This window comes from Geotrypetes seraphini, chromosome 1 (assembly GCF_902459505.1).
Source record: "Geotrypetes seraphini chromosome 1, aGeoSer1.1, whole genome shotgun sequence".
In the NCBI taxonomy this organism is placed as follows: Eukaryota; Metazoa; Chordata; class Amphibia; order Gymnophiona; family Dermophiidae; genus Geotrypetes; species Geotrypetes seraphini.
The window spans coordinates 467,884,644-467,906,990 of NC_047084.1; the positions used below are offsets into that span (position 1 = coordinate 467,884,644).

The 22,347-nt window shown below is 40.4% G+C and overlaps 1 protein-coding gene across 2 annotated transcripts in view; it reads right to left on the reverse strand.

Moving 5' to 3' along the window:
• The window catches only part of USP11 (ubiquitin specific peptidase 11), a 251,180-nt gene extending 229,357 nt beyond the window's left edge, over positions 1 to 21,823 (reverse strand). Inside the window, exons 1-2 of one of the 2 annotated variants that reach the window (XM_033924282.1) lie at positions 21,439 to 21,823; positions 12,089 to 12,198 (exon numbers count right to left, since the gene is read on the reverse strand). In XM_033924282.1, the coding sequence (XP_033780173.1) occupies positions 12,089 to 12,198; positions 21,439 to 21,536 (208 nt within the window). In that variant the 5' untranslated portion in view covers positions 21,537 to 21,823. Of the gene's footprint in view, positions 1 to 12,088; positions 12,199 to 14,254; positions 14,431 to 21,438 lie in introns of those variants that run through there. The other variant, XM_033924292.1, reaches the window with a different exon arrangement.
• Between the last annotated feature and the right edge of the window lie 524 nt (positions 21,824 to 22,347).

Consider the following 22,347-nt stretch of genomic DNA (forward strand, 5'->3'; position numbering starts at 1 on the left):
GGGGAGAGGGGTGTGCTGGGAGGCAGATCATTTTGCTTAGGGGGGAAGACAGAAGGGGGCTACGGAGAGACAGGGAGGAACTGGAGGGGGAGAGAGAAAGGGGGCTGCTTTCTAGCACCTGTTAATGCAACGGGCTTAAAGACTAGTTATAGATATAAAAATATAATTCACAAGCCAGCAGTAAATAATAACTAATTATTGTTCACAATATATCTGAATACATACATATCTTTCAGCACATAATTATTACACAGTAATCACTAAGTAAGTTAGTAAATATAACTAATTCTTACACACTAGGTATAATTCCTTAAAATACTAAGTCCTGATAATAGCAGCAATCTATTAAAACTTATCCAAGGGGACTTAACATTCCTATCCATAACCAATAGAATTCTATCTAGCCCAGCTGAAAGAAATTCCTTTTCTCACTCTTTAGATTATGCTTCAGCAGATGCGGGAGATGGAATTCTTAGCTTTCCTTAGCGTAGCGGATGATAAAACTTTTTTGAGTAAGATAAGTCAGTTTGTCAGTAGAGTAGCTGTAATATATGTCTGCCAAAGTTCCTTATGCGATAGAAATCGGATCTGTTTAAAAGACAGCTCTGCATCTTCACTCTCGTCCGAGAGCAGGTCACAAGAGGTAACTTATCAGTTCTTATTGTTGCGGTGTGTGCAGAGAAACCTAAGTTTGGATCCGCGCTACCTCACATCCAAGCATAGACTAATTCTTTTTAGACACCTTTCTCCTTAGGTCTTGTCAGATGATCCTCGAGGACCAATCCAAACAGAACAGCAAGAATGAATAGCCTTTCTGTGCAGGAGCCTTGGAAGGTGCCACAGTAGATAATCACAGAAACACAGATCACTCCTCCAGGTTCACAGGAGCTGAGCATGTATCAATAGGCAGAAGTATTTGACTGGAAACACATAGCTCTTGTAAACATATCCAGAATGCATTAGGCAGCAAAGATGGTTCTTGCAGAAGATAGTTCAGGCTTTCTTGACATGAGTGAGGCCTAACCTTAAGTGTGAGGAAGGAACCACTCCTACAAGTCCCAACCATAACCAATATAGAAATTAACTCAATCAATTACCCCATTCAACCCACCCTAAAACTACTAGGAATGACGATGGATAGATGCTGCACCATGCAACCACAAATCAATTAAACAATACAGAATTCATTCACAGTTATGAGAAACTTAAGACAAGTTCGAAATTCTTCGATAGAACACTATTCTGGTTCTTAGTACAATCCCTAGTCCTAGGTCTCTTAGACTATTGCAACATTCTCTACCTACCCTGCCCAGAAACAATGATAAAACAACTACAAACAATCCAAAACATAGCACTGAGACTTATATATTCATTGAGGAAACATGACCACATCACAGAAGCATACCTCAACTCACGCTGGCTTCCAATTCTGGCAACAGCCCAAACTACCTGACCAACCGCCTCATGCAAACTACATCAACTAGACTCTCCATTCACGCACCCTCAAATCACTCTCCATTCACACTCCATTCACGCACCCTCCAATCAAAGAAGTCAAACGGAAAAAACTATATGATGGCCTCCTAGCCACAAAAGCAGCAAAACTCGACAACAAAATCTCCAAACTACTAATTATGACCCCAGACTACAAAACATTCAGAAAAGAAGTAAAGACGCTACTTTTCAAGAAATTCCTACAAACGACTTAATACCGCTAGCTCCTTCCCATTTCCCAATACCCTCCCGATTCCCCATAGCAACCTCATCTATTCTTTATCTCCTCTAGAAATTACCAGATATCTTCTTCTTGTAATACGTTTTTGTAATTCTTTTGTAATCCGCCTTGAACCGCAAGGCAATGGCAGAATAGAAATCTCTAATGTAATCTAATGTATTTCTGGGACACTGAAGTCTTTGGCTAGGAGGAGCAGCAAACGAGCACTGCAACCATATGTTATTAGCTTGGTATTCTCTTCGTGCTTTTCTAAATGTCTTTTCATCTTGGATAGATTTTCAGCATTGTCTGCGACTGTGTACTAGACATTCAAATTTTTGTTCACCTTTTATTATAGCTTTTGTTGCTACTTCCTGTATTCTGCTTTATGTGCATTTTCTGAAATATCAATTGTTTCTGCAAGACATTACCTTCTTGTATTGTTATACAAGCACATACAATAGGATCCACCCATCAAGACTTACCAAAATATTTAAACATTGTGGGGGAATTTCTAAAACTGGTGCCAAAACTTAGGTGCCGGTAGGTGCCCTACCGACATGTAAGTTAATTTAAGAATGCCGTTAGAAACGGCAGGGTTGAAGTGCCTACCAGCCCCTAAATAAAAGGTGCCGGAATCATGCTTTTAGGCCGCCTAACGCCACTTCCAACGATGTCCACATCTACTTTGGCATTAGGAGGCCTAAAGCACCTACCAGACACGATTCACACAAAGATAGGTGCCAGAAATGTAGGACTGGAAAACCCATGCCTATATTTCTGACAGCTATCTTTGCCAGGGGATCCCAACAATAAACCACAGCCTGCCATCAGCTGGTCACAGCAGAGGAATTACTAATCAGCTGAGCCGGCAGGACTGCATAATTATGCTGCATAATTAAAAACGAATCCTTATTTTATGATGAATAACTTTTGGACTATAACTCATCTTTAATAGAAAACTAGTCTGGTCAGGTGCTGTCGACTCGTGTTTGAGTCCTAGCTCTAGTGACTTGATGAATTACAGATCTAAAAATAGATTGGTTTTGTGCTAGTTCGATAAGGTCCTCCAGTGTCATCCCTATGGTTGTTTTCAACATGTCCAGCCATCTGATTCCAGGTCATTCTCTTCACCTGGTTCCTTTGATCTTCCCAAACATAATATCATTGGAGAAGGATCTTTCTCTTCTGACAGTGTGACCAAATAAAACAGTTGTAACTTCATCTTTTGGGCTTCAAGTGATATAGCCTGTTTGATCTCTTCCAGAATTGATTTGTTAGTCCTTCTGGTGGTCCACTGTACATAAAATCTTTTTCCAGCACCAAAATCAAATAAGTCAATCTTCTGTCTGTCTTGTTTCCGAACTGTCCAGGTTTCACATCTGTAATTGACCACTGAGAAAATGAGTGCATGGAAAAATCTGTTCTTTGTTTGGAGTGTTATTTACTTGCCTTTGAATACTTTGTTGACAGCCTTCATTGAAGAGCGACCAAGTGCTATTCTGTAGAATATTTTTTCCCTGCTAATTGCTTCTTTGTTTACAAAAAAGCCCAGGAAATTGAAATCCTTTACAATTTATATTCTATTGCCTTCAAGCTCAAAATCTTCATAATTTTCCATGTTCATGATCTTTGTCTTGTTTATGTTCAGTTTTAATCCCATGTTATAATTTTCATCTTTGACTTTTCTCAGTAGATACAACATGTCTTCTTTGCTGCTAGTGATGAGTGTAAAACTATCTTTAGATAAAATTTTCTTCAAAAAAATCACTTTATTTTAAAAAATGATTTAAATTTTTTAAAAATCCATTTTTTTTAAATATCATTGATTTTTATCCACCTTGCTCAGGAGTGAGTTTCATGGGGGTGAAGACTTTTATTGCACAAAAGAGTAGGACTTGGTTGTGATTGTATACCAACCTTTAAGGTGGCTAAAAAGATAGAAAAGGTGACAACAAAGCTAACATACATAGAAACATAGTAAATGACGGCAGATAAGACCTGAATGGTCCATCCAGTCTGCCCATTAATTATTCTCATTAGAAATACTGTACATGATTAAATTAACTTGTCTCTTCTTTGATATTTCTGGGCCATAGAGATGATGCTTGGCTGCATACAGAGATGAATGAACAGTAAGACAAAGGAGGAGATGATAACCCTGTATAAAACTCTGGCAAGACCTCATTTAGAATACAGTGTACAGTTCTAGATACCATACCTTCAAAAAGATATAACAGGATAGCATAGGTCCAGAAGGTGACTGTTAAAATAGTCATAAAGCTTATAGATCTCAATATATATACTTTGAAAGAAAGGCAGGAGAGGGGAGAGATGTTTGAAAAATCTAATGGAATAAATGCACAGGTGGTGAATTTCTTTCAACTGAAAGGAAAAAGAATAATAGGACATATGATGAAGACGAAAGGGGATAGACTCAGAAGTAACTCAAAGAAAGAGTGGTGAATTAATGGCCTCACAAGTGGAAGTGGTGATGAAACTGTATTTGAATTCAAGAAAGTCTTGGACAAGTACATAGGATCTCTAAGGAAGTAGAAAGGATAATAAATGGCATGGATGGGCAGTCTGAATAGGCAATATGGACTTTCTCTGCCTTTATTTTCTATATTTCCTCTAGAAACTAGGATCTGCTGTTGCTATAAACACACCAGACACACTTTGACCCATCTGGAACAAGTGATATCAGAGGCACAACACTTATTCAACCCTTCCCTCTGTGAGGGAGTCGGGGGTTCGCCCTCACGAGTTATGTTGTTAAGTTGGTGGGCAGTAGAGGGCGATGGCCAATTAGTGGGTAAACTACAGGGTCTAAGCTCAGAGCTCAACCCTCATCCAGCAGGTGGCGCTGAACTGCATGAATAGGCTACCCTACTGAGTCACCCAGGCAGGAAGAGCATCATATGCCAAGTCTGGGATTCATTCTGAGAGGTCCCCCCCCATCAGAGGCCCTAGGAAAGGGTCACCTGTGGAAAGGCGAAAGCCTCCACAAAGAGACTTCCCTGAGCAGAGAAGGCTCAGAAGCCATGAATTAAGGAGAACCGAGGGGGAAGCTGAGAAGACTGATAAGGATTGCTTGGAAGAGCTGGTATGGTGAATGGTATTGTGTTTGACTGGATGAGAAGCCTTCCAAATATATTGGAAGCTTGGACAATAAAGGTGCTGGCTAAGGTAAGCCAATCATTATTTGGTTGAGGCTATGTGCTGAAGAGCCTAACACTGCTAAGAAAGGAATAGCTAATGTCTGGTATGGCTGAGGTAAGCCAAGCAGGTTTTGAAATTGCTGAGAGTTTCAAGTTTATTAAAAATTTGTTATCCCGCCTTTTCAAAATTACAAAGCGGCTTTACAATAAAAAGTAAAAACAAGGTAATACTGCCAAGTTAAAATTAAAGGCTAATTAATATCCTATAAGGACAGGTACAAAAACACACAAACCAACTGACATGAAAGGGAAAAGGGTAGAACTACATTAAGTTGAAAGAAAAGGACATTTTTAAGGTAAAAACAAGAGGTAAAGGTTACAAAAAAAATAAATTTTTCCCTTTTTCTACGCTGCTATAATTGCCACAGAGACTGCGCTTATGATCGGATAAATTGTCCTTAAAAGGTCAATCATATAGTAAAGGCATCTTTAAAAAGCATTGTTTTTAAGCTGGTCTTGAAATTATCTAACATGTGGATTTCTCGTAGGTATGCCAGTGTAGAATTCCAGAGCGTGGGGGCAGTAACTGAGAAAATTGCGCATAGTATTAATAATTATTAGTGATGGAATTGTTAGCAGATTTTGATTGGATGACCAAAGAGCACACTGAGAAGTAAGAGGTATTAGAAGTCTATTAATAAATTCAGGCTGCCCTGTTTATATAGTTTTGAAGGTTAATAGCAGTATTTTGTAGGTGATACAGTGAGAGATGAGCAACCAGTGTACTTTGACCATCAAAGGCGTTACGTAGTCAAATTTTTTTGCGTTAAAGATAAGTTTGACAGCGGTGTTCTGGATACTGTCTATAGAACAAACTGTTACACTGGACTAAGAGACTGAACTTAAAGTATAGAGTTTTGGTTTCTCTGAGCTTGTGAAGAACAGATTCAAGTCCTGTACACTAATAAAAGTGTTCATTAAAAGATCCAAGATGGCGTCAGGCTAGATGCGCTGAGGAGCCGTTCTGAGGACTTTCTCTTAATAATAATTTCTTAGTGGCTACACCACTTACCCGATGCCTAAACGGAGGGGCCGTAGCGCCGCTGGTGCCTCGCGGCCCACTGCCACCCCCGCAGTCGGCGATATCGGGGAAATCCTCAGACGGATGCAGGGAGCATTTTTGGCGTCAGAGGGAGGCCCGCAGAGGAATAGCGGCGTCAGCGAGGCCGTGGTGATTCCTCCGGGATTGGAGACATCTTTGAGCCCCGACATTAGGGCGCCGCCCCCGCAGCCTCAGCTAAGCAGCTCTCCAAGGGGTAAGGGAACCCCGGATGTCGGGGCCTTGCCTTCCCCTGAGGCAAGTAGTCCAACACAGAGCCTGCTGACAGGAGCTCTCATGGATATGAGCTCCTTTGAAGAAGCTGAGGAAAAATCATCTAAGGAGAGGTGAGTCAGCCTTCAGGGACAGTGACAAGTTAATCAACTGGACGGTGAGCACTATGACACTTCTTTACCTTTAATTTCTTTGGAAAAACCCTCAGAAGTAACTCTGGACTCACTATGGGATCTTATGGCCGGACTAGTGAAGACCATAAGTCCCAAACTTCAGTCAATTGAGGGGAAACTGTCTCAACACTCTATTGAACTTAAAGAACTGAAAAATGAAATGACTGCCTCTAATTCCTCTGTTCAAAAGCTTGAACAGGAAATTAAATCATCTAAACAACTACAGGAAACTTTAATGAAAGATAATATAAATCTTAGGAGAAAGATGGAGAATTTGGAAAACAACTCCAGATACAATAACTTAAGATTAATTAACTTTCCTAGGCTACCATTGATACCACCTAGAGAAATGTTTAAAAGATATTTTCTTGAAGTTTTGGGGGCCTCAGAAGATTCATTACCTCCTTTATCACGAGTCTATTACCTACCTAATAAGATTAAATTGCTAAAAAAGTCGTCGGACCAAGGATTATTGGATGTATCGGAGTTATTGGAAAAATCTGATAAAGAGGCTGTAGAACCAAGTACTTTGATTGTAACAGTAGTTCTCTCTATTGATAAAGTTTGGTTGTTAAAACTATTCTTTAAAAATAGACAGAAAGAATTTATGGGTTGTAAAGTGCAGATATTTCCTGATTTATCACGAGAGACCCAAAAGCGTCGCCGTGAATTTCTTATGTTGAAGCCAGGTGTTACATCTTTAGGTGCTACTTTCTATTTACGACATCCTTGTAAGTGTATAGTGCATCACCGATCAGTTAAATATGTTTTCTTTGAGCCTAATCAGTTGACTTCTTTTTTAGCGCTCTCCCGATTGGAGGCAGAAAAATCATAAGCTCTAAGATTATTGATTAATCCCAGCAATCAGCCCTTTAGCTAACTTTATATGAAAGAGTGTACATTTGTTCAATTCTTTTTCTTTTGTTTTCGCTAAGAAATCTTGGATTCAAATTTGAGGACTTGAGCATTTTAGTTTATACATGATTTAAATGTTATTGGAATGTTTCTTGCTCTATGTGGAATTGCTAATTTGCTTTCTGTACAAGATAATTCTTGATTATATGATTTAAAAATCAATAAATATATTTAAACATAAAAGTGTTCATTATACATTCAAGAGTGCCTAGAAGTATATATGTGTATGAATACAAAGAGGGTTGTTAGAAAACCTGGCCTGGAACATTGCAGGTCCTGGCAATGTGATGGGAAAATGACCAATCAGCTCTTCACACCCTTCAAACAAAAACAGCCCAAGATAGCTACCTCTGGAATTCATCTTATGCTGTTTACATACGACAAAATAATTCTGGTTACTCATTAATATACTGAGTTTATTCTCAGTTTATGAGTAAGGAGGATGCCATTCATTGCAATCTTGGGTGTCACAAACAATATGTCTAGAACAAGCTGTCACCCCCACCTCTCACCATCACCGATGACCCTGCCAGCTGAATACATGCTAACAGCTGCAGAAAGATACAGCAATGTCATCAAACCATGACAGGAATAAGTAGTAAATATAAAACAACAAAACCATTGAAATTAGATAACTTACTTAATTCTCTTAAACCAAATTTTACTGACAGGAACAAGTCTCAGAAAATGGAGTAATTTATCTCACTGGAATTTCTTCCAAGAGAAGAAAGAGTTTTATTCTCTTTACTCCTGATGACATCACAGGCTTGAACCCATCCTTCCCATTATTTACATTACATTACATTAGGGATTTCTATTCCGCCTGTGCCTTGCGGTTCTAGGCGGATTACAATAAAGATGATATCTGGGCATTTCCAGTAGAATTACATTACAGGAAAAGAGTAGATTACAAGTAACAGTGAAGAGTTACAATACATATCGCAGCAGATGTAACATAGCCACGGATTACAATAAAGAAGATATCTGGGTATTTCCAGTAGAATTACATTACAGGAGAAGCGTTAATTACAGTTTATATTGAAGAATTATAGTACATTCAATATCACAGGAGATGTTACATAGCAACTGAGTCAGTTTACAACTGGTGGATAATAAAGAATTACCATATATTCTAGATTACAAAAGATGTTTCATGAGCTGAGTCAAGTTTCTTCGGATGGAGAGTAGCATCATATGCCTGTAAGCGGAGGTGTATTTATTGTTTTGATGATTGCATGCTGTTGATTAATTAATGTTGATGATTTGGACAGTAGGGGTGTTTATTTTGGTTGGATAAAGAGATTCTGTTCCCAAAGGAATTGATTGGGACTCATTAGATGGCGGTTTAGATTGATGGGAGATATTTTTTGAACAGTAGTGTTTTTATTTCTTTTCGGAACTCTTTTATGTCTGTAATTTCGATCAGTAATTTTGAGATGTCGGAGTCAATATTAGCTGCCTGTGTCCCTAGTAGGTTGTCATAAAGTTTCTTGCGTCGAGTACCATTGAGAGGAGGGTAGGTGAAAATGTTCTGTGTTCTCCTTCTTCTGGATAAAAGATAGTAGTGAAAACGGTTGTTTAGGTAGCTGGGTGCCGCGCCGTGGGTTACTTTGAATAGGAGACAGTAGAGTTTGAATTGTGTTCTTGCTTTTATTGGTAGCCAGTAAGATTCTAAGTATGCTTTGGTAATATGGTCGTATTTGCTGAGTGAGTATATGAGTCTGAGGGCTGTGTTCTGGACGGTCTGTAGTTTTTTTATTGTGTTGACTGGGCAAGGTAGATAAAGGCTGTTGCAGTAGTCTACCATACTTAGCACGAGGGATTGGACAATGATCCTGAATTGGTCTTTATTAAAGAATTTTCTTATTTTTCTCAGATTACGCATTGTGAAGAATGCTTTTTGGATGATTTTATGGATTTGTGTTTGCATAGTGCAGCCTCTGTCTAGTTGTATTCCCAGGATTTTGAGGGAACTCTGTATTGGGTACTTGATTGAGTTTACTTCCAGTTCTGTTAGGGTTGGTTTTTTGTCCTTCTCTAGTAGTAGGAATTTAGTTTTGTCCGTGTTCAGCTTCAACTTATGATTTGTCATCCATTTTTCTACTGTGTCCATTGTAGTTTTCAGGCGTTCTGTGGAGATGGGGTCGTGGATGTCGAATGGAAGGAGGATGGTTATGTCGTCCGCATAGCTGAATGAAGTTATGTTTAGGGCATCTAGGGTGCTGCCTAGGGAAGCAATGAATAGGTTGAAAGTGTGGGAGAGAGGGGGGAGCCTTGTGGCACTCCGCAGGGGTTAGACCATGGTTCTGATAGAATTTCTTTTGACTTGACTCTATATGTTCTTGTTTTAAGGAAGCCTTGGAACCAGTTGTGCACTTTACCTGAGATTCCTATTGCGTCTAGAATCTGGAGAAGTATGGGATGGTCCACTAGATCGAAAGCCGCTGAGAGATCAAGTTGGATGATTAGCAATCTGTTTCCTTGGCTGAGGTGTCTTCGAGCTATGTCTAGTAAAGATACTAGAAGAGTTTCTGTACTGTGGTTAGTTCTGAATCCAGATTGGGATGGATGTAGGATGTTGTGGGCTTCTAGGTACATGGATAGTTGTTGTGCCACTAGACCTTCTATTATTTTGACGTATGTAGGGATAGAGGCGATTGGCCTGTAGTTTGACGGGTTATTTGTTAGACCTTTGGGGTCTTTCAGTATAGGGGTTATTATGATTTCTCCAAGGTCTGGTGGGAACTGGCCTTCCCTGAGTGTGGTTTGCAACCATAACGTGTAGCTAGCTTTGAATTTGGTGGAAGCTGTTGCTAGTAGGTATGATGGGCAGTTGTTCAGGTCGCATGAGGACTTGCAGTATTTTTTATATAGCCTGTCTAGTTCTGACCACTGGGTTGTAGGGAAGTTGGTCCAGGACCTGTCTGCTGAGATGGCTTCATCTGTTGTGGGTTTTATTAGAATATCTTCTATGTTGTTTTGTGAGTTATTGAATTTTGTTCTGATTGTGATGATTTTATTTTTGAAGTGATCTGCTAGTTGAGAGGCTGTTGGTGTTAGGTTTCCCTGGGTGGCTAGGCATGGTTTGGTATCGGTGAGGTTTCTTACTAGGTTGAAAAGTTTTTTTGTGTCTGGTTTGTCGGTGCCGATGAGATTGGAGTAATAGTCTTTTCGTTTTTCCTTCAGTTTGATTTTGTATTGCTTGATTTGGATTTTCCATTCTGTTTTGGTGTTATCTTGTTTCTGTTTTTTCCATGCCCTTTCTAGTTGTCTACATTTCCTTTTTAGATGTAGGAGTTCTGTGTCAAACCATTTGTCTGATTGTCTACATATTTTATTTTTTGATTTTAGTGGTGCTAGTTTGTTTAAGGTCGATTCGCTAAGAGACCGCCAGGTATTTATGAATTCACTAGGGTTGCTGGAATCTATTGCAGGATCCACTGCTCTCCAGAATGTGGTGGGATCGATTTTCTGTCTGAACATAATGCTTGTTTTGGGAGGAGTGGGTTTATTTTTATTATGCTCCCAGTTGATGGTGAAGTTATATTTAAAGTGGTCCGACCATAGGGTGGGGTGCCAGGCTCCGTTGGTGATTTTGATATGTTGTGTGTTGAGATTAGGGGATGAGTATGCTGCAATATCGAGTTGATAACCTTTTTCGTGTGTTGGTTCTGGGTTGAGGATCTGGTACGATAGGGTATTGAGGTATGATAGAATTTCTACTACTTGTTTGGAGGTGTGGTCTTCTAGGTGGAGGTTTAAATCTCCGAGGTTCAGATTATTTGTAGAGGAAAGAGAGTTCTGGAGGATGAACTCTTCTAGTTCGTGTTTAGTGGTGTTCCATTTTCCTGGGGTGATGTAGCATAAAAGGCAGTTTAGATTTCCTGTAAGTGTGTTATCTGAAAGTTGGCAGGCTAGTAGGTCTAAGTGAGGTGTGGAGTGCTTGGCTAGGACTTTGATGTTGAAGTTGTTTTTTACTATGATTGCTAGCCCTCCTCCTTCATTACATTACTTAAATTACTTTATTGATAATTCATAAATTAATTCCTTATTAATATCTTCTTATTAATCTAAATCTTAAACAATTCATCAAATTTTTTATTAAAATCTCATAACTAGCTATAGGTTCTCTAAAAAACTGTTAAAAAGAACTACAATTCAGCTTAATATTCAGGACCGGTAGCAAAAATTGACTAAACTTTTTAAAGTGCGTTGGTGCTTTAAATGTTTCAAAAAAGTGTTTCAGTGCTGTAAACAATTTTTCATTTCATTCTTTTCAGCTTAATTCATTTAATGCTGTAAACGATTTTCATTTAAAACTTTTCAGCTCAGTTCATTTAGTATTGCAAAGCTGCAATACTTCTCAAGAGTTAGAAAGTGCTTAAGGTGTTTGTGTGCCAGAAAAAACTCTCAATTGATTTAGTACTTCATAAATTGACTTAATACTTCATAAATTCTCACAAGTTCTCACAAATTCAAAGTACTTAGCTTGTATCTTTGCTCTTTTTGAAACCGAAGTGGTCGCTTTGTATTTTCTGTCTTCCGACGAGGCCTGTGTTTCGCGGGACAAATTTACCCACCCGCTGCGTCAGGAGTAAAGTTTTTAGCAACACTTCTTCATTTTAGCTGCACATTATTATCGGTTCCAAGCAGTTTCTACAATTGTCGACAATTCAGCTGGTTCTTTCAAAGGTTTTGTTGTTTTATATTTAACTATTAAATCAACCATTTAGGAATAAGTAGTAGACAGGACAGAGATTTAAAGGAGTCTGAAAAGTTTTTGGATCCCTACCTTCAAAGAGCTCTGTGTTATTGATGCGTCCTGGGAAGAAGCTGGAATTCTGGTCTCCTGAGTCCACGTAAGTTTTCCACTGCTGGTACCAACGGTAATCCAATAGATACCTGCAAAAAAAGTGCAGAGAGCTGTGAGACACAAACGCAGCCTAGAACGTATCACAGGGAATGGCAGGACACATTACAGGAGGGAGAGAATGAGCTGGAGGAAGAGGTACAGTAAAAATCTGGCCTCTAAGGTGTAAGAAGCTAAGCAGAAGTACATAGACCAAATGTCCAAAGAATTTTTAGCAGCTGTAATCCTAAAACACATCCCCTGGCCCACATATTGACCTACCCCCCTACCCTTTCCTGACAGACACTAATCCAGATAAACAAGCTCACCAGATTCACAGCCTAGATTTCTGTGTTAAGTTCTTGTAGCTTGGATTAAGATGGTCAAAGGTGTAAAAATAAGAATCAGGTTTCAAAATTTAAAGGACTTGGAAAAAAATATTTTTCTTTAAAAAAACTACTTTTGTAGTTTTTTTTTGTTCTACTTTAGCTTTTTGTAGTTTTTGTATTTCTTTCTACTTAACCCCTCCTTTTACAAAACCGTGGAAGCGGATTTTAGTGCAGGCTAGCATGCTAAATGCTCTGCGCTGCTCCCAATACTCATAGGAACTCTATGATTGTCGGGAGCAGCGCAGAGGATTCAGCGCACCGGCCTGTGCTAAAAACCACTTCTGCAGTTTTGTTAAAAGGGGGGGTAATTTTGTTAATTTTTATTTATATTTCTAGACCTTCCTTAAATCAAGGTACAACTCCAAGTGATTTAAGAAATATCTACTATAATAAAATGCTAAGTGCATATGCGCACTCCTACCTGCGTGATCCGTAGGTCCGTGGCCGGCAGGAGTGTGAATTCGCACTTAGCTGTGCCAGTGGCCGACAGAGAAATTGAAAATCGCTGGCTTCCCTGCTCTCCACCTCCTCAAGCCATCGAAGCGGCAGTCCTCCATCCAGAAAATACAGCCCTATTGGACTAAATTTATTTTTAAGTTAAAAGCCGCGGCGGTGGATCCTCTCACAAGCCGCACCTGCGGCAGAGAAGGCTTCCAACGCAGGCGGGGATCGTGAGAGGAGCCGCCGCGGCACCTTTAAACTTAAAAATAAACTCTGGCAAGGGACTAAGGGAGCCGGCCAGACCACGGGAAGGGAAGGGGGGTAGGGGAAAAAGCTGCTGCTGCACGAAGACGTGAAGGAGGAGGGAAATGCTGCTGCACAGGGAAATGGAAGGGGGGGAATGCTGCTTCGGCTTCTGCACAGGGTAGGGGGGGGAAGGGAAATGCTGCTGCTGCACAGAGAAGTGGAGTGGGAAATACTTCTGCTGATGCTGCACAGGGAAATGGAGGGGGAAGGAAATGCTGTTGCTTCTGCGCAGAGAAGTAGGGTGGGGGAGGAAAATGCTGCTGCACAGGGAAGGGGAGGGGATGATGCTGCACAGGGAAGTGGGGGGGATAGAAATGCTGCTGCTGTGCAGAGAAGTGGGGGAAGGGAAATGCTGCTGCACAGGGAAATGGAGGGGAGGGCATGCTGCTGTGGCGGCTGCACAGGGAAGTGGGGGGAGATAAATGCTGCTGCTGCATAGGGGGCAGGGAGAGAGACAGATAGAAAGAAAGACAGACAGCGGGAGGGAGGGAGAAAGAAAGACAGACAGCGGGAAGGAAACAGAAAGACAGACAAAGGGGGCCAGGGAGAGTAACAGAAAGAAACAAAGACAGACAGACATATATTCTAGCACCCGTTAATGTAACGGGCTTATAATGCGGTATATAAACCTAAGGCTTAGTTTAGTTTAGTTTAAAGACTAGTAATAGAATAATTGTCTTACATCAATTCATAGTATTTATGGTAGCTTGTCCTTCTAAGCAGGATAACCTTTTTCAATGGTGTGATCTTTATTGCTCATTTTGAATTGAACTTTTAGGGGAGGGTTTAACTGATAAGAACAGCTGATCTTAGCCTAAAGGCCAAGAAGCATTTGGATAGAAATTTTTTTATTTTAAATTATGTTATTCTTCCTTCTTTTTGTTATTTTTTCTTATATCTTGCTTTACTTTTGTAGCCGATTCCATTTTCTTCTATCCCCTCCCCCTGAAGCTTCTTCCTACCTCCAACATACCTTTAGTTGACAGTCCAGTAGGGCCTGCACTGGATTACACAGACAGATTCTCCTCTCCAGTTGCCTAACACTGGGCCATGCCAGCATGCTATCTTTAACTGGCAGCCCTCCACTAGCACATCCTCAGAAAAGCTTGGCAGGTTTCAACAATTCCATTTTAGTCACCTCTGAAGATATCTTCCATTGCGGGTAAGCCTAAACCTGTCAGAATTTGGATATTAAATGAAAAACACGGATCACTTTAAACTATATCCAACCCACAATGGAATAATATCATGAAAAAATGGGGGGTGGGGGTTTGGATCACAAGAAATATATCATTAAAAAATGTTTAAATTACATACAAGTGTAGCAGCTTATACATATATCAGTACAATATAGATGACATCCTGCTCAAACCGTTAATACGGACACCCTAATTTAAAGAAAACTCTCCCAAATAATGAGTTCACTAGGATGTTGAAATATCATATAGAGGCGAAAAGCTCAGTATACAGAACCTCTTATAACTTCGTGCTCATACTCTGGATGTGCTCCTGTTGCAATAGTTCTTTTAAAAGAACTATTGCAGCAGGAGCGCGTCCAGAGTATGAGCACTAAGTTCAGCAAGTCATACTATTCCCCGAGGAATGCTTGTCTTGGCTGAAACGCTCTTGACAAAGTGGAGCGTCACCAACGTTGGAACTGGCGAACAGCCATTTAGATAAAAGTGTTGCTGTTTCTTCCTATATAAAAACATTTTTTTTCTTTTTTCAGATTAAAGGCTCTTGCCTTTTGTTTTTTGATATGAAAATTATCTATAATTCCAGTCAGACATAAATAAAGTTTATATGTAAGGGTGGGACGGAGGTTTCACGTAAACGATTATATGGCAGTTGACCTATTCAGGATAAGGACCTGAAATAACATATATGTTATAAGAGGTTCTATGTACTGAGCTTTTTGCTTCTATATTATACTTCAACCTCCTAGTGAACTCATTATTTGGGAGAGTTTTCTTTAAATTAGGTTGTCCGTATTAACGGTTTGAGCAGGATGTCATCTATATTGTACTGATATATGTATAAGCTGCTACACTTGTATGTAATTTAAACATTTTTTAATGATATATTTCTTGTGATCCCCAAAAAAAACCTTTTTTCATGACAGAATTTGGATATTAAGCAGGATCAGGATTAAAAACTGTCTGAAGACTGGTACTGTAGGCTACAAAAAGCCATGGCAATCTTACCAAAATCAGTTACATGGGGGCCCATGCAGAAAGGCTCATGGATAGAGCTGCATGTATATCTCTTAGCATAGATTCTATTGCATACCATGCAAAGTAGTAATGGTATACAAACTTTATGAGCAGAAAACTTGTGGCTAATGGACAGGTGCGCAAAGGTTTAGTAGTAGCACAGCTTCTTGTGTACATGTCCAAATAAAAACCAAAGTATCAACACATACTGACACTTGTTCTGCACCTAAATGTGGATCTCATAAAAACTGCTTGCACATGAAATTTTTGCAAGGCTCATATTTAGGCACATAAGAACAGTCACTGCTGGTTTTGTTCAGACATGTTCACATCTCTATAACCTCCCATCTGCCTTCAAGACTTGCAGGGGCTTCCCTTCTGCTGGCAAAGTAAGACAAAACTGGTACTTAAATCTCTAAAACTGAAACAAAATCCTCCCTGCAAACGCTTCTATACTGCCCTAGACCTTGCAAAATAATTCTCATGATGTTTACAGGTCAAAAGCTTTCAGCAATGCTTGGAATACTTAAATGAGTTAATTACCATAAATTTTAATACAGCACACAGCCATGTCTTTCATATGAGTTAACTGGCAGACTCAAGCCCCTCTGCACATAATAACATGCCCACATACTCCACAGTAACTGTGCAGTTAGGCCTGTGGAAGCTTTAGCAAGGGCCCTATGGTGAGCCATGATTCCCAAATCTGTAAAAGAGAAGGTGCTCGCTACCAATGCAACAGCTGGATCAATTAGACTACAATACACTTGTATACTATCTCCCTCAAATATTTGAACAAAAGCAGTTCACAAGAAGGTATCTAAATAGTTAAAATACAACATCAAACTATGGATAAATCAGAAATAAAATAAAGGTCAAAAGTACATTTATACATTAGGGGTGTATTGGTAGATCCAATTTATATATAGACCCATAATGGATAGAAAGAGCCAGAGAAAGAGAAACAGAGGCAGAGAGAAAGTTAAGAGGAAGAACAAAGCAGAGAGAATGAAAAAAATCCAAGTTCCAGCTAATGACATTTATTTTCTAGGACACAGGTTACAGACCACAAGTGATGAGTCTGATCAAGGGATCAGATTATTTCCTGAGAATGAAAGAAAGTACTTGGGTTATTTTTCCCTGGCTGACCCTGGTCTTCTTCCACCTTCCTCTACACAAAACATAGAAACATGACGGCAGATAAAGGCCAAATGGCGCATCTAGTCTGCCCATCTGCAGTAACCATTTTATCTTTCTCTCTCCGAGAGATCCCACGTGTCTATCCCAGGCCCTCTTTAATTCAGACACAGTCTCTGTTTCCACCACCTCTTTCGGGAGACTGTTCCATGCATCTACCACCCTTTCCGTAAAAGAGTATTTCCTTAGTTTACTCCAGAGCCTATCACCTCTTAACTTCATCCTATGTCCTCTCTTTAAAGAGTTTCCTTTCAAATGAAAGAGACTCAGACTCATGTAGTGACAGCTGAATCAAAACTAGTTATGAGAATGTCACTCACCAACAGTGGGCTGAATCAAAACTAGTTATGAGAATGTCACTCACCAACAGTGGGCTATCTCTCTAAGATCCAACATTAAATTCAAAAACGGGTGGAGAAAAAGCCTCAAGAAAACTTTTATTACGCAGCAATTGTTAATGATTTACAGCTGGCGTTATTATTGTCATTGGCAAAAAACTCACACCCACAAAACAATGTACTATAAAGATCTATAGAGGAAAACCCCCACTACTGTGCACAGTAAATCAACTTTTATATTTTAAATATTTTTTAAAGTTTCATCTCTGAATGAAATATTTTTTTAACTTTCATTGCTGCGTAATAAAAGTTTTCTTGAGGCTTTTTCTCCACCCATTTTTGAATTTAATGTTGGGTCTTAAGAGAGACAGCTGGTGAGTGACATTCTCATAACTAGTTTTGATTTAAACGTCTCTATCATATCTTCCACCTTTCCTCCAAAGTATACAGATTGAGATCTTTAAGCCTGTCCCCATATGCCTTATCATGAAGACCACAAACCATTTTAGTAGCCTTCCTCTGGACTGACTCCATCTTTTTTATATCTTTTTGAAGGTACGGCCTCCAGAATTGTACACAATATTCTAAATGAGGTCTCACCAGTGTCTTATACAGAGGCATCAATACCTCCTTTTTCCTACTGGCCATACTTTTCCCTAGGCAACCTAGCATCCTTCTAACTTTCGCCATCACCTTTTCAACCTGTTTGGCCACTTAAGATCATCACATACAATCACATCCAAGCCCCGCTCTTCTGTCATGAACATAAATTCTTCACTCCTTAAACTGTACCACTCCCTAAACTGTACCTACCGTTCCCTCGGTATCTGAGGACCTACCGTTCCCTCGATATCTGAGGACAGAGTGGTCGCAGGTTCTGGCGGTTAAATAGTAAGGGGTTAAGCCTTAATAAAGCTTTAATAGCGAAACATGTTGGCGTGATGTTCCCCTAGCCAGGGGCCACAAGATAAAGCTAAGTACATGATTAAATAATGAAAAAAACAAAATAAGTAGAGCATACAAAAGCAAATAAATTTATATATATGGAAATAAATAGAAAAAGGACCCGATGACGAGCTGGCATGTAAAGCTTAGAGCAATGAGATCTGTTTGAGCTCTGAGTGGTGGCGCTGAGGATCCTGAAAAAGTGAAAAATATAGGGTTGCAAAACAAATGATAGTAAAAGTTTACTATCTGGTTTGAAGATTGACATTGTTAGAAAAGCACCCTTGAGTCATATTATAAATTTGTGCATTACGTGAACAAAACTGAAAGCACACGTCAGTGCACATTCTTCTGTGACTAGATAACAGCCTTTCAAAACTTTCAAGTGCAAACAATTTTTGAAAGGCACATATTGAAGCCTAAAAGAGGCGCCAACGTGAAACTAGCACTTCTGGTTTTGCCTTGGTACGAACACAGGAGCCCTGCTTACCGCAAAACTTTTTTATGAATGTTATAGGCATGTTCTTCCCCCTAATTTCAGTTTAAATATTGTAAATTAACCGTGCATAACTCCATATGATCTGCTTCAAGTATTGCTTTGATATTTTTTTGTGGCACTGTCTCGTTTTGGGCTTTTGAGCATTGGTTCCTAAATGCGATAATCCCTCAGGGAGAATTAAATATTCCAAGTGTTACAGAAATTGAAAGTCACCCATAAAAAAAATTATTTTTTATATCATTACAAGCTTTACAGGTTATACAAAATTCTGCTGCTTGCTTGTTGATGGGGGCATCACGTTTTGATCATATATCACCCATAGTAAAGAAGCTTCATTGGCTTCCAGTACAATTTTGTATACAGTATAAGATCTTTAAACTGGCTCATCAGGGGATATATAACAAATTGCCTGGTTATTTTAATTATGTTTTGCAAATATAAAAGCCGGGGCGTACATTGAGATCTGAGAGTCACATGTTGTTAGATGTGGAAAGAAGGGGAAAGATACATTGGCCCCCTTTTATCAAGCCGAGTTAGGGGTTTTTATCGCAGGCCGTTGTGGTAAATTCCTATGAGCGTTGGAGCTTCTACTGCAGCGGCTGGTAATAAAAAACCCTAATGTGGCTTGATAAAAGAGGGCCATTATGTTGATACAGCAAAATCTTTTTTAGTGGCTTGCCCAGTTTTGTGGAATAGTTTGCCTGGGATTTTAAATTTTTGTGAAATCTGTTGGAGGTTTAGCAAGTTGTTAAAAAACAACAACACATTTTTCTGTCCAGGCATTTAACTGAAATGAAAGATTTTCTGTATTTAGGGTGATTTCAGCATGATGACTGGCTCATGGATTTTCTATTTTATTGATGTAACCCTTTATTTTTAAATGCTTGTTTTAACGATTTTGGATTTTTTTTTTATTGTAAGTCATCTCTGTTTTAGGTGGATAATTAAATACTTTAAATAAATAAATTATAAGACAACTAAAATGTAGCTCTCTTAAGGTTTTTGTAGTGCTGCAAAAAGGAGAAGCTATTGCTGCAGCCCACACAGGATAGGCAATGAAGTGAAGCAGAAAAATTGAGCAGGCTAGGAGATGAGAATAGAAGGCGCTGATGGGGGAAGTGGTGATAACTGGAATTAGATGTGGAAAGAGTATAAATAAGAAGGAAAAAGCAAAACAAAATTTCTCTAAAGCAGTGGTCCCCAACCCTGTCCTGGAGGACCACCAGGCCAATCGGGCTTTCAGGCTAGCCCTAATGAATATGCATGAGAGATATTTGCATATAATGGAAGCGACAGGCATCCAAATCTGCTCCATGCATATTCATTAGGGCTATCCTGAAAACCCGACTAGCCTGGTGGTCCTCCAGGACAGGGTTGGGGACCACTGCTCTAAAGCTAGAGAGCAAAAAAAAGGTAAAGGTACCCAGCACAGGCTACTAAAGTTTTTGGCTATTTTTAATTAAAATATATTTCTATTCATTTTTATATTACAAGCTCCAGAAAGCAAAGGCAATAGAAAAAGAAAGCTAGAAAATTTGAGCAAAGAAATAATGCAAACCTGAAGTAGACTCATCCCTTTCCTCCCAAAACTAGAGAGGATAAAGGAAAAAGAAACCAAAGTAAAGAAGGGAACGACACTGATATTCTAAGGCCTTCTACACACTCTGCTATGTCATAGCAAATGTATTAGACAGAGTTCCCGTTTCCTTTTAAGTGTTCTTTCCAGTTTCAGTTTGTGACAGCCCCTATTTGCTGTTCTAATTTTGTAGGAATCTTTTATTTCTCCTCTTCAGCATTAAGCTGAAATGTGTGCTATACCAACATAACAACATTTAGCATAAGGTCCTTTGACAAAAAAAATGATAAATTAAGCTTGGATTGTTAGCAAACAACCACTTGGCTCTCCAGGTCTGAAACCTCGAGCATCTGAATAATGAATGAATATAAAGCTTCAGACATCATCCCTGAAGAAATGTTAGGCTTGTTTAAGAAGCAGCATCACAGCCTGCAAATTTCTGTAGGGTAGTGGAGCCGCTAGAAGTAAAGTATTTCACTCCCAGGAGGATAAAATGCGCAGAAATAGATCCGAATAGGGCAAGCTGCTGTCCTCTCTCTTTAAAAGGGGGAAAATATTGATCCACATGTTACTCAGCTCAGACAGACAAGCTTGGAAAGAGAAGCGCCTTTTCTTCAGCTGACCAAATTGTACAGAGGGACCTACCTTCCCAGTACTCTACATCTTCCACAATCCGAAACAAGGACCCCCCCCCACCCCAAAAAAAAAATAATAATAATAATAAACACACACACACACACACACAAACAACAGCTGTGTACGGGATGCGGCTCTTCAGTGAGACTGGCTGCTCTGTACACTAGAGCACAGGCTCCGTTCACAACTTTATTAAGAAGCCACAGTAAAACATCTTCAAGACAAAAGATCTGGGCGTTAAGGACTTCGAAGAGCGGAGCCCAGCACAGAACAGCAGCCCACCCCCATCATATATACACGCAGCATCTTAGCGTACACAGGAGTTTTAAGAGCAAAGTTAATTCCAGTCACGTCTTGCGCAACAATAAACCCTATCTGGAGGCGCTGACCCCGAGATGACCGTCTGTAAGAAGGGAAGGCGGACCGAAGAAAGCATAGTTAGCATCATCTGATGTAGGAGAGCCGGTATAACAGCAGTCCCGGGGGGGGGGGGGTGTACACACTACACAGCACAGCAATCAAGGATCTGCGAGGCCAATCCCGGGCGTGTGGGCGCACGCCCACACTATACACAGACTGCAAAGAAGAGAGCAACGAGAACAGAGCTGCGCCTGGGGAAAGAGTGTTTCTATAGCGCTCTTCCTGTGTGTGTAGCCGGGTTCCGAAGGTACAAAGAGTAGAATGGGCACAGGAGAGGCCCCTGAATGCTGGACGCACAACCCCACGAGGGGGGGGAAGAGCCCCACCGCTCACCAGCTCTCTCCGGCCAGCAGTCGCCGCTGCCGCCCCTCGTCCTCCTCGTCGCCCTCCACCTGCCGCCGCTGGGACTCCAGCCCCGGGATCTCCGCCATTGTCGCTCTCTACCGCCGAACCGCGCCGCACCGGAAACAGGAAGCTCGCGACCCGACCTCGCTCCCTGCCCCTCCCTGTACGTCACCTCCGCCCGCGCTCCGCCGGCTCTCGCGGCCATCTACGGTGTGGCGGAAAAGACGGAGAATTGACTGGGGGGGGGGAGGGGCCCGTCTCTAGCCCACTTTGATTATTTTGGAAAAGAGTCCCTAGAGGGCTATGTGATATGTATGCATATGTGAAGTTCTCCTATTTGAGTTTGATAGCTTAATCTTAGTGTATTAGCAGAAGTAGTCTACAGAAATAATTAATAGTAGTAGTCGGTTAAACTTTGACCGCCATTTTGATTAAAGGGGAACATTTAGGGGTGGGGCCACATGAGAATTTTAGGGCAAGACTCTTCCGGGTGGTGTCTAGGGGAGTGTTCGTAGGTTTCTTCATGCCCTCTTGTCGCATGGTGGAGGGAAAGAATAGGAGAAAGTGTGCTTTAGCTATGTACCCCCCCCCCCACCCCCTTTTTTTGGCTTTGTTTTGTTTTTAAACTGCATCGTGATTTTTAGCACCTTTTGCGTCGGAGCTGTTACAGCCGCGGTCGGCGCTAAAAACCTCGTTATGGTTTTGTAAAAGGGGGAGTTAGCGTAGCGCATGTTTTAGTTAGCGCCGCTGCCTGCGCTAAAACCCGCGCTACGTCTTAGTAAAAGAGGGGGTTAGTTAGGTTGAAGCAGCTAAGACCAGCCGGGGAGCGAAGAGCTCGCTTCCTAAGAAACCCCTAATGTAATTAAAGAAGCCACCCGCTTTCTGATTCTCAGGTGG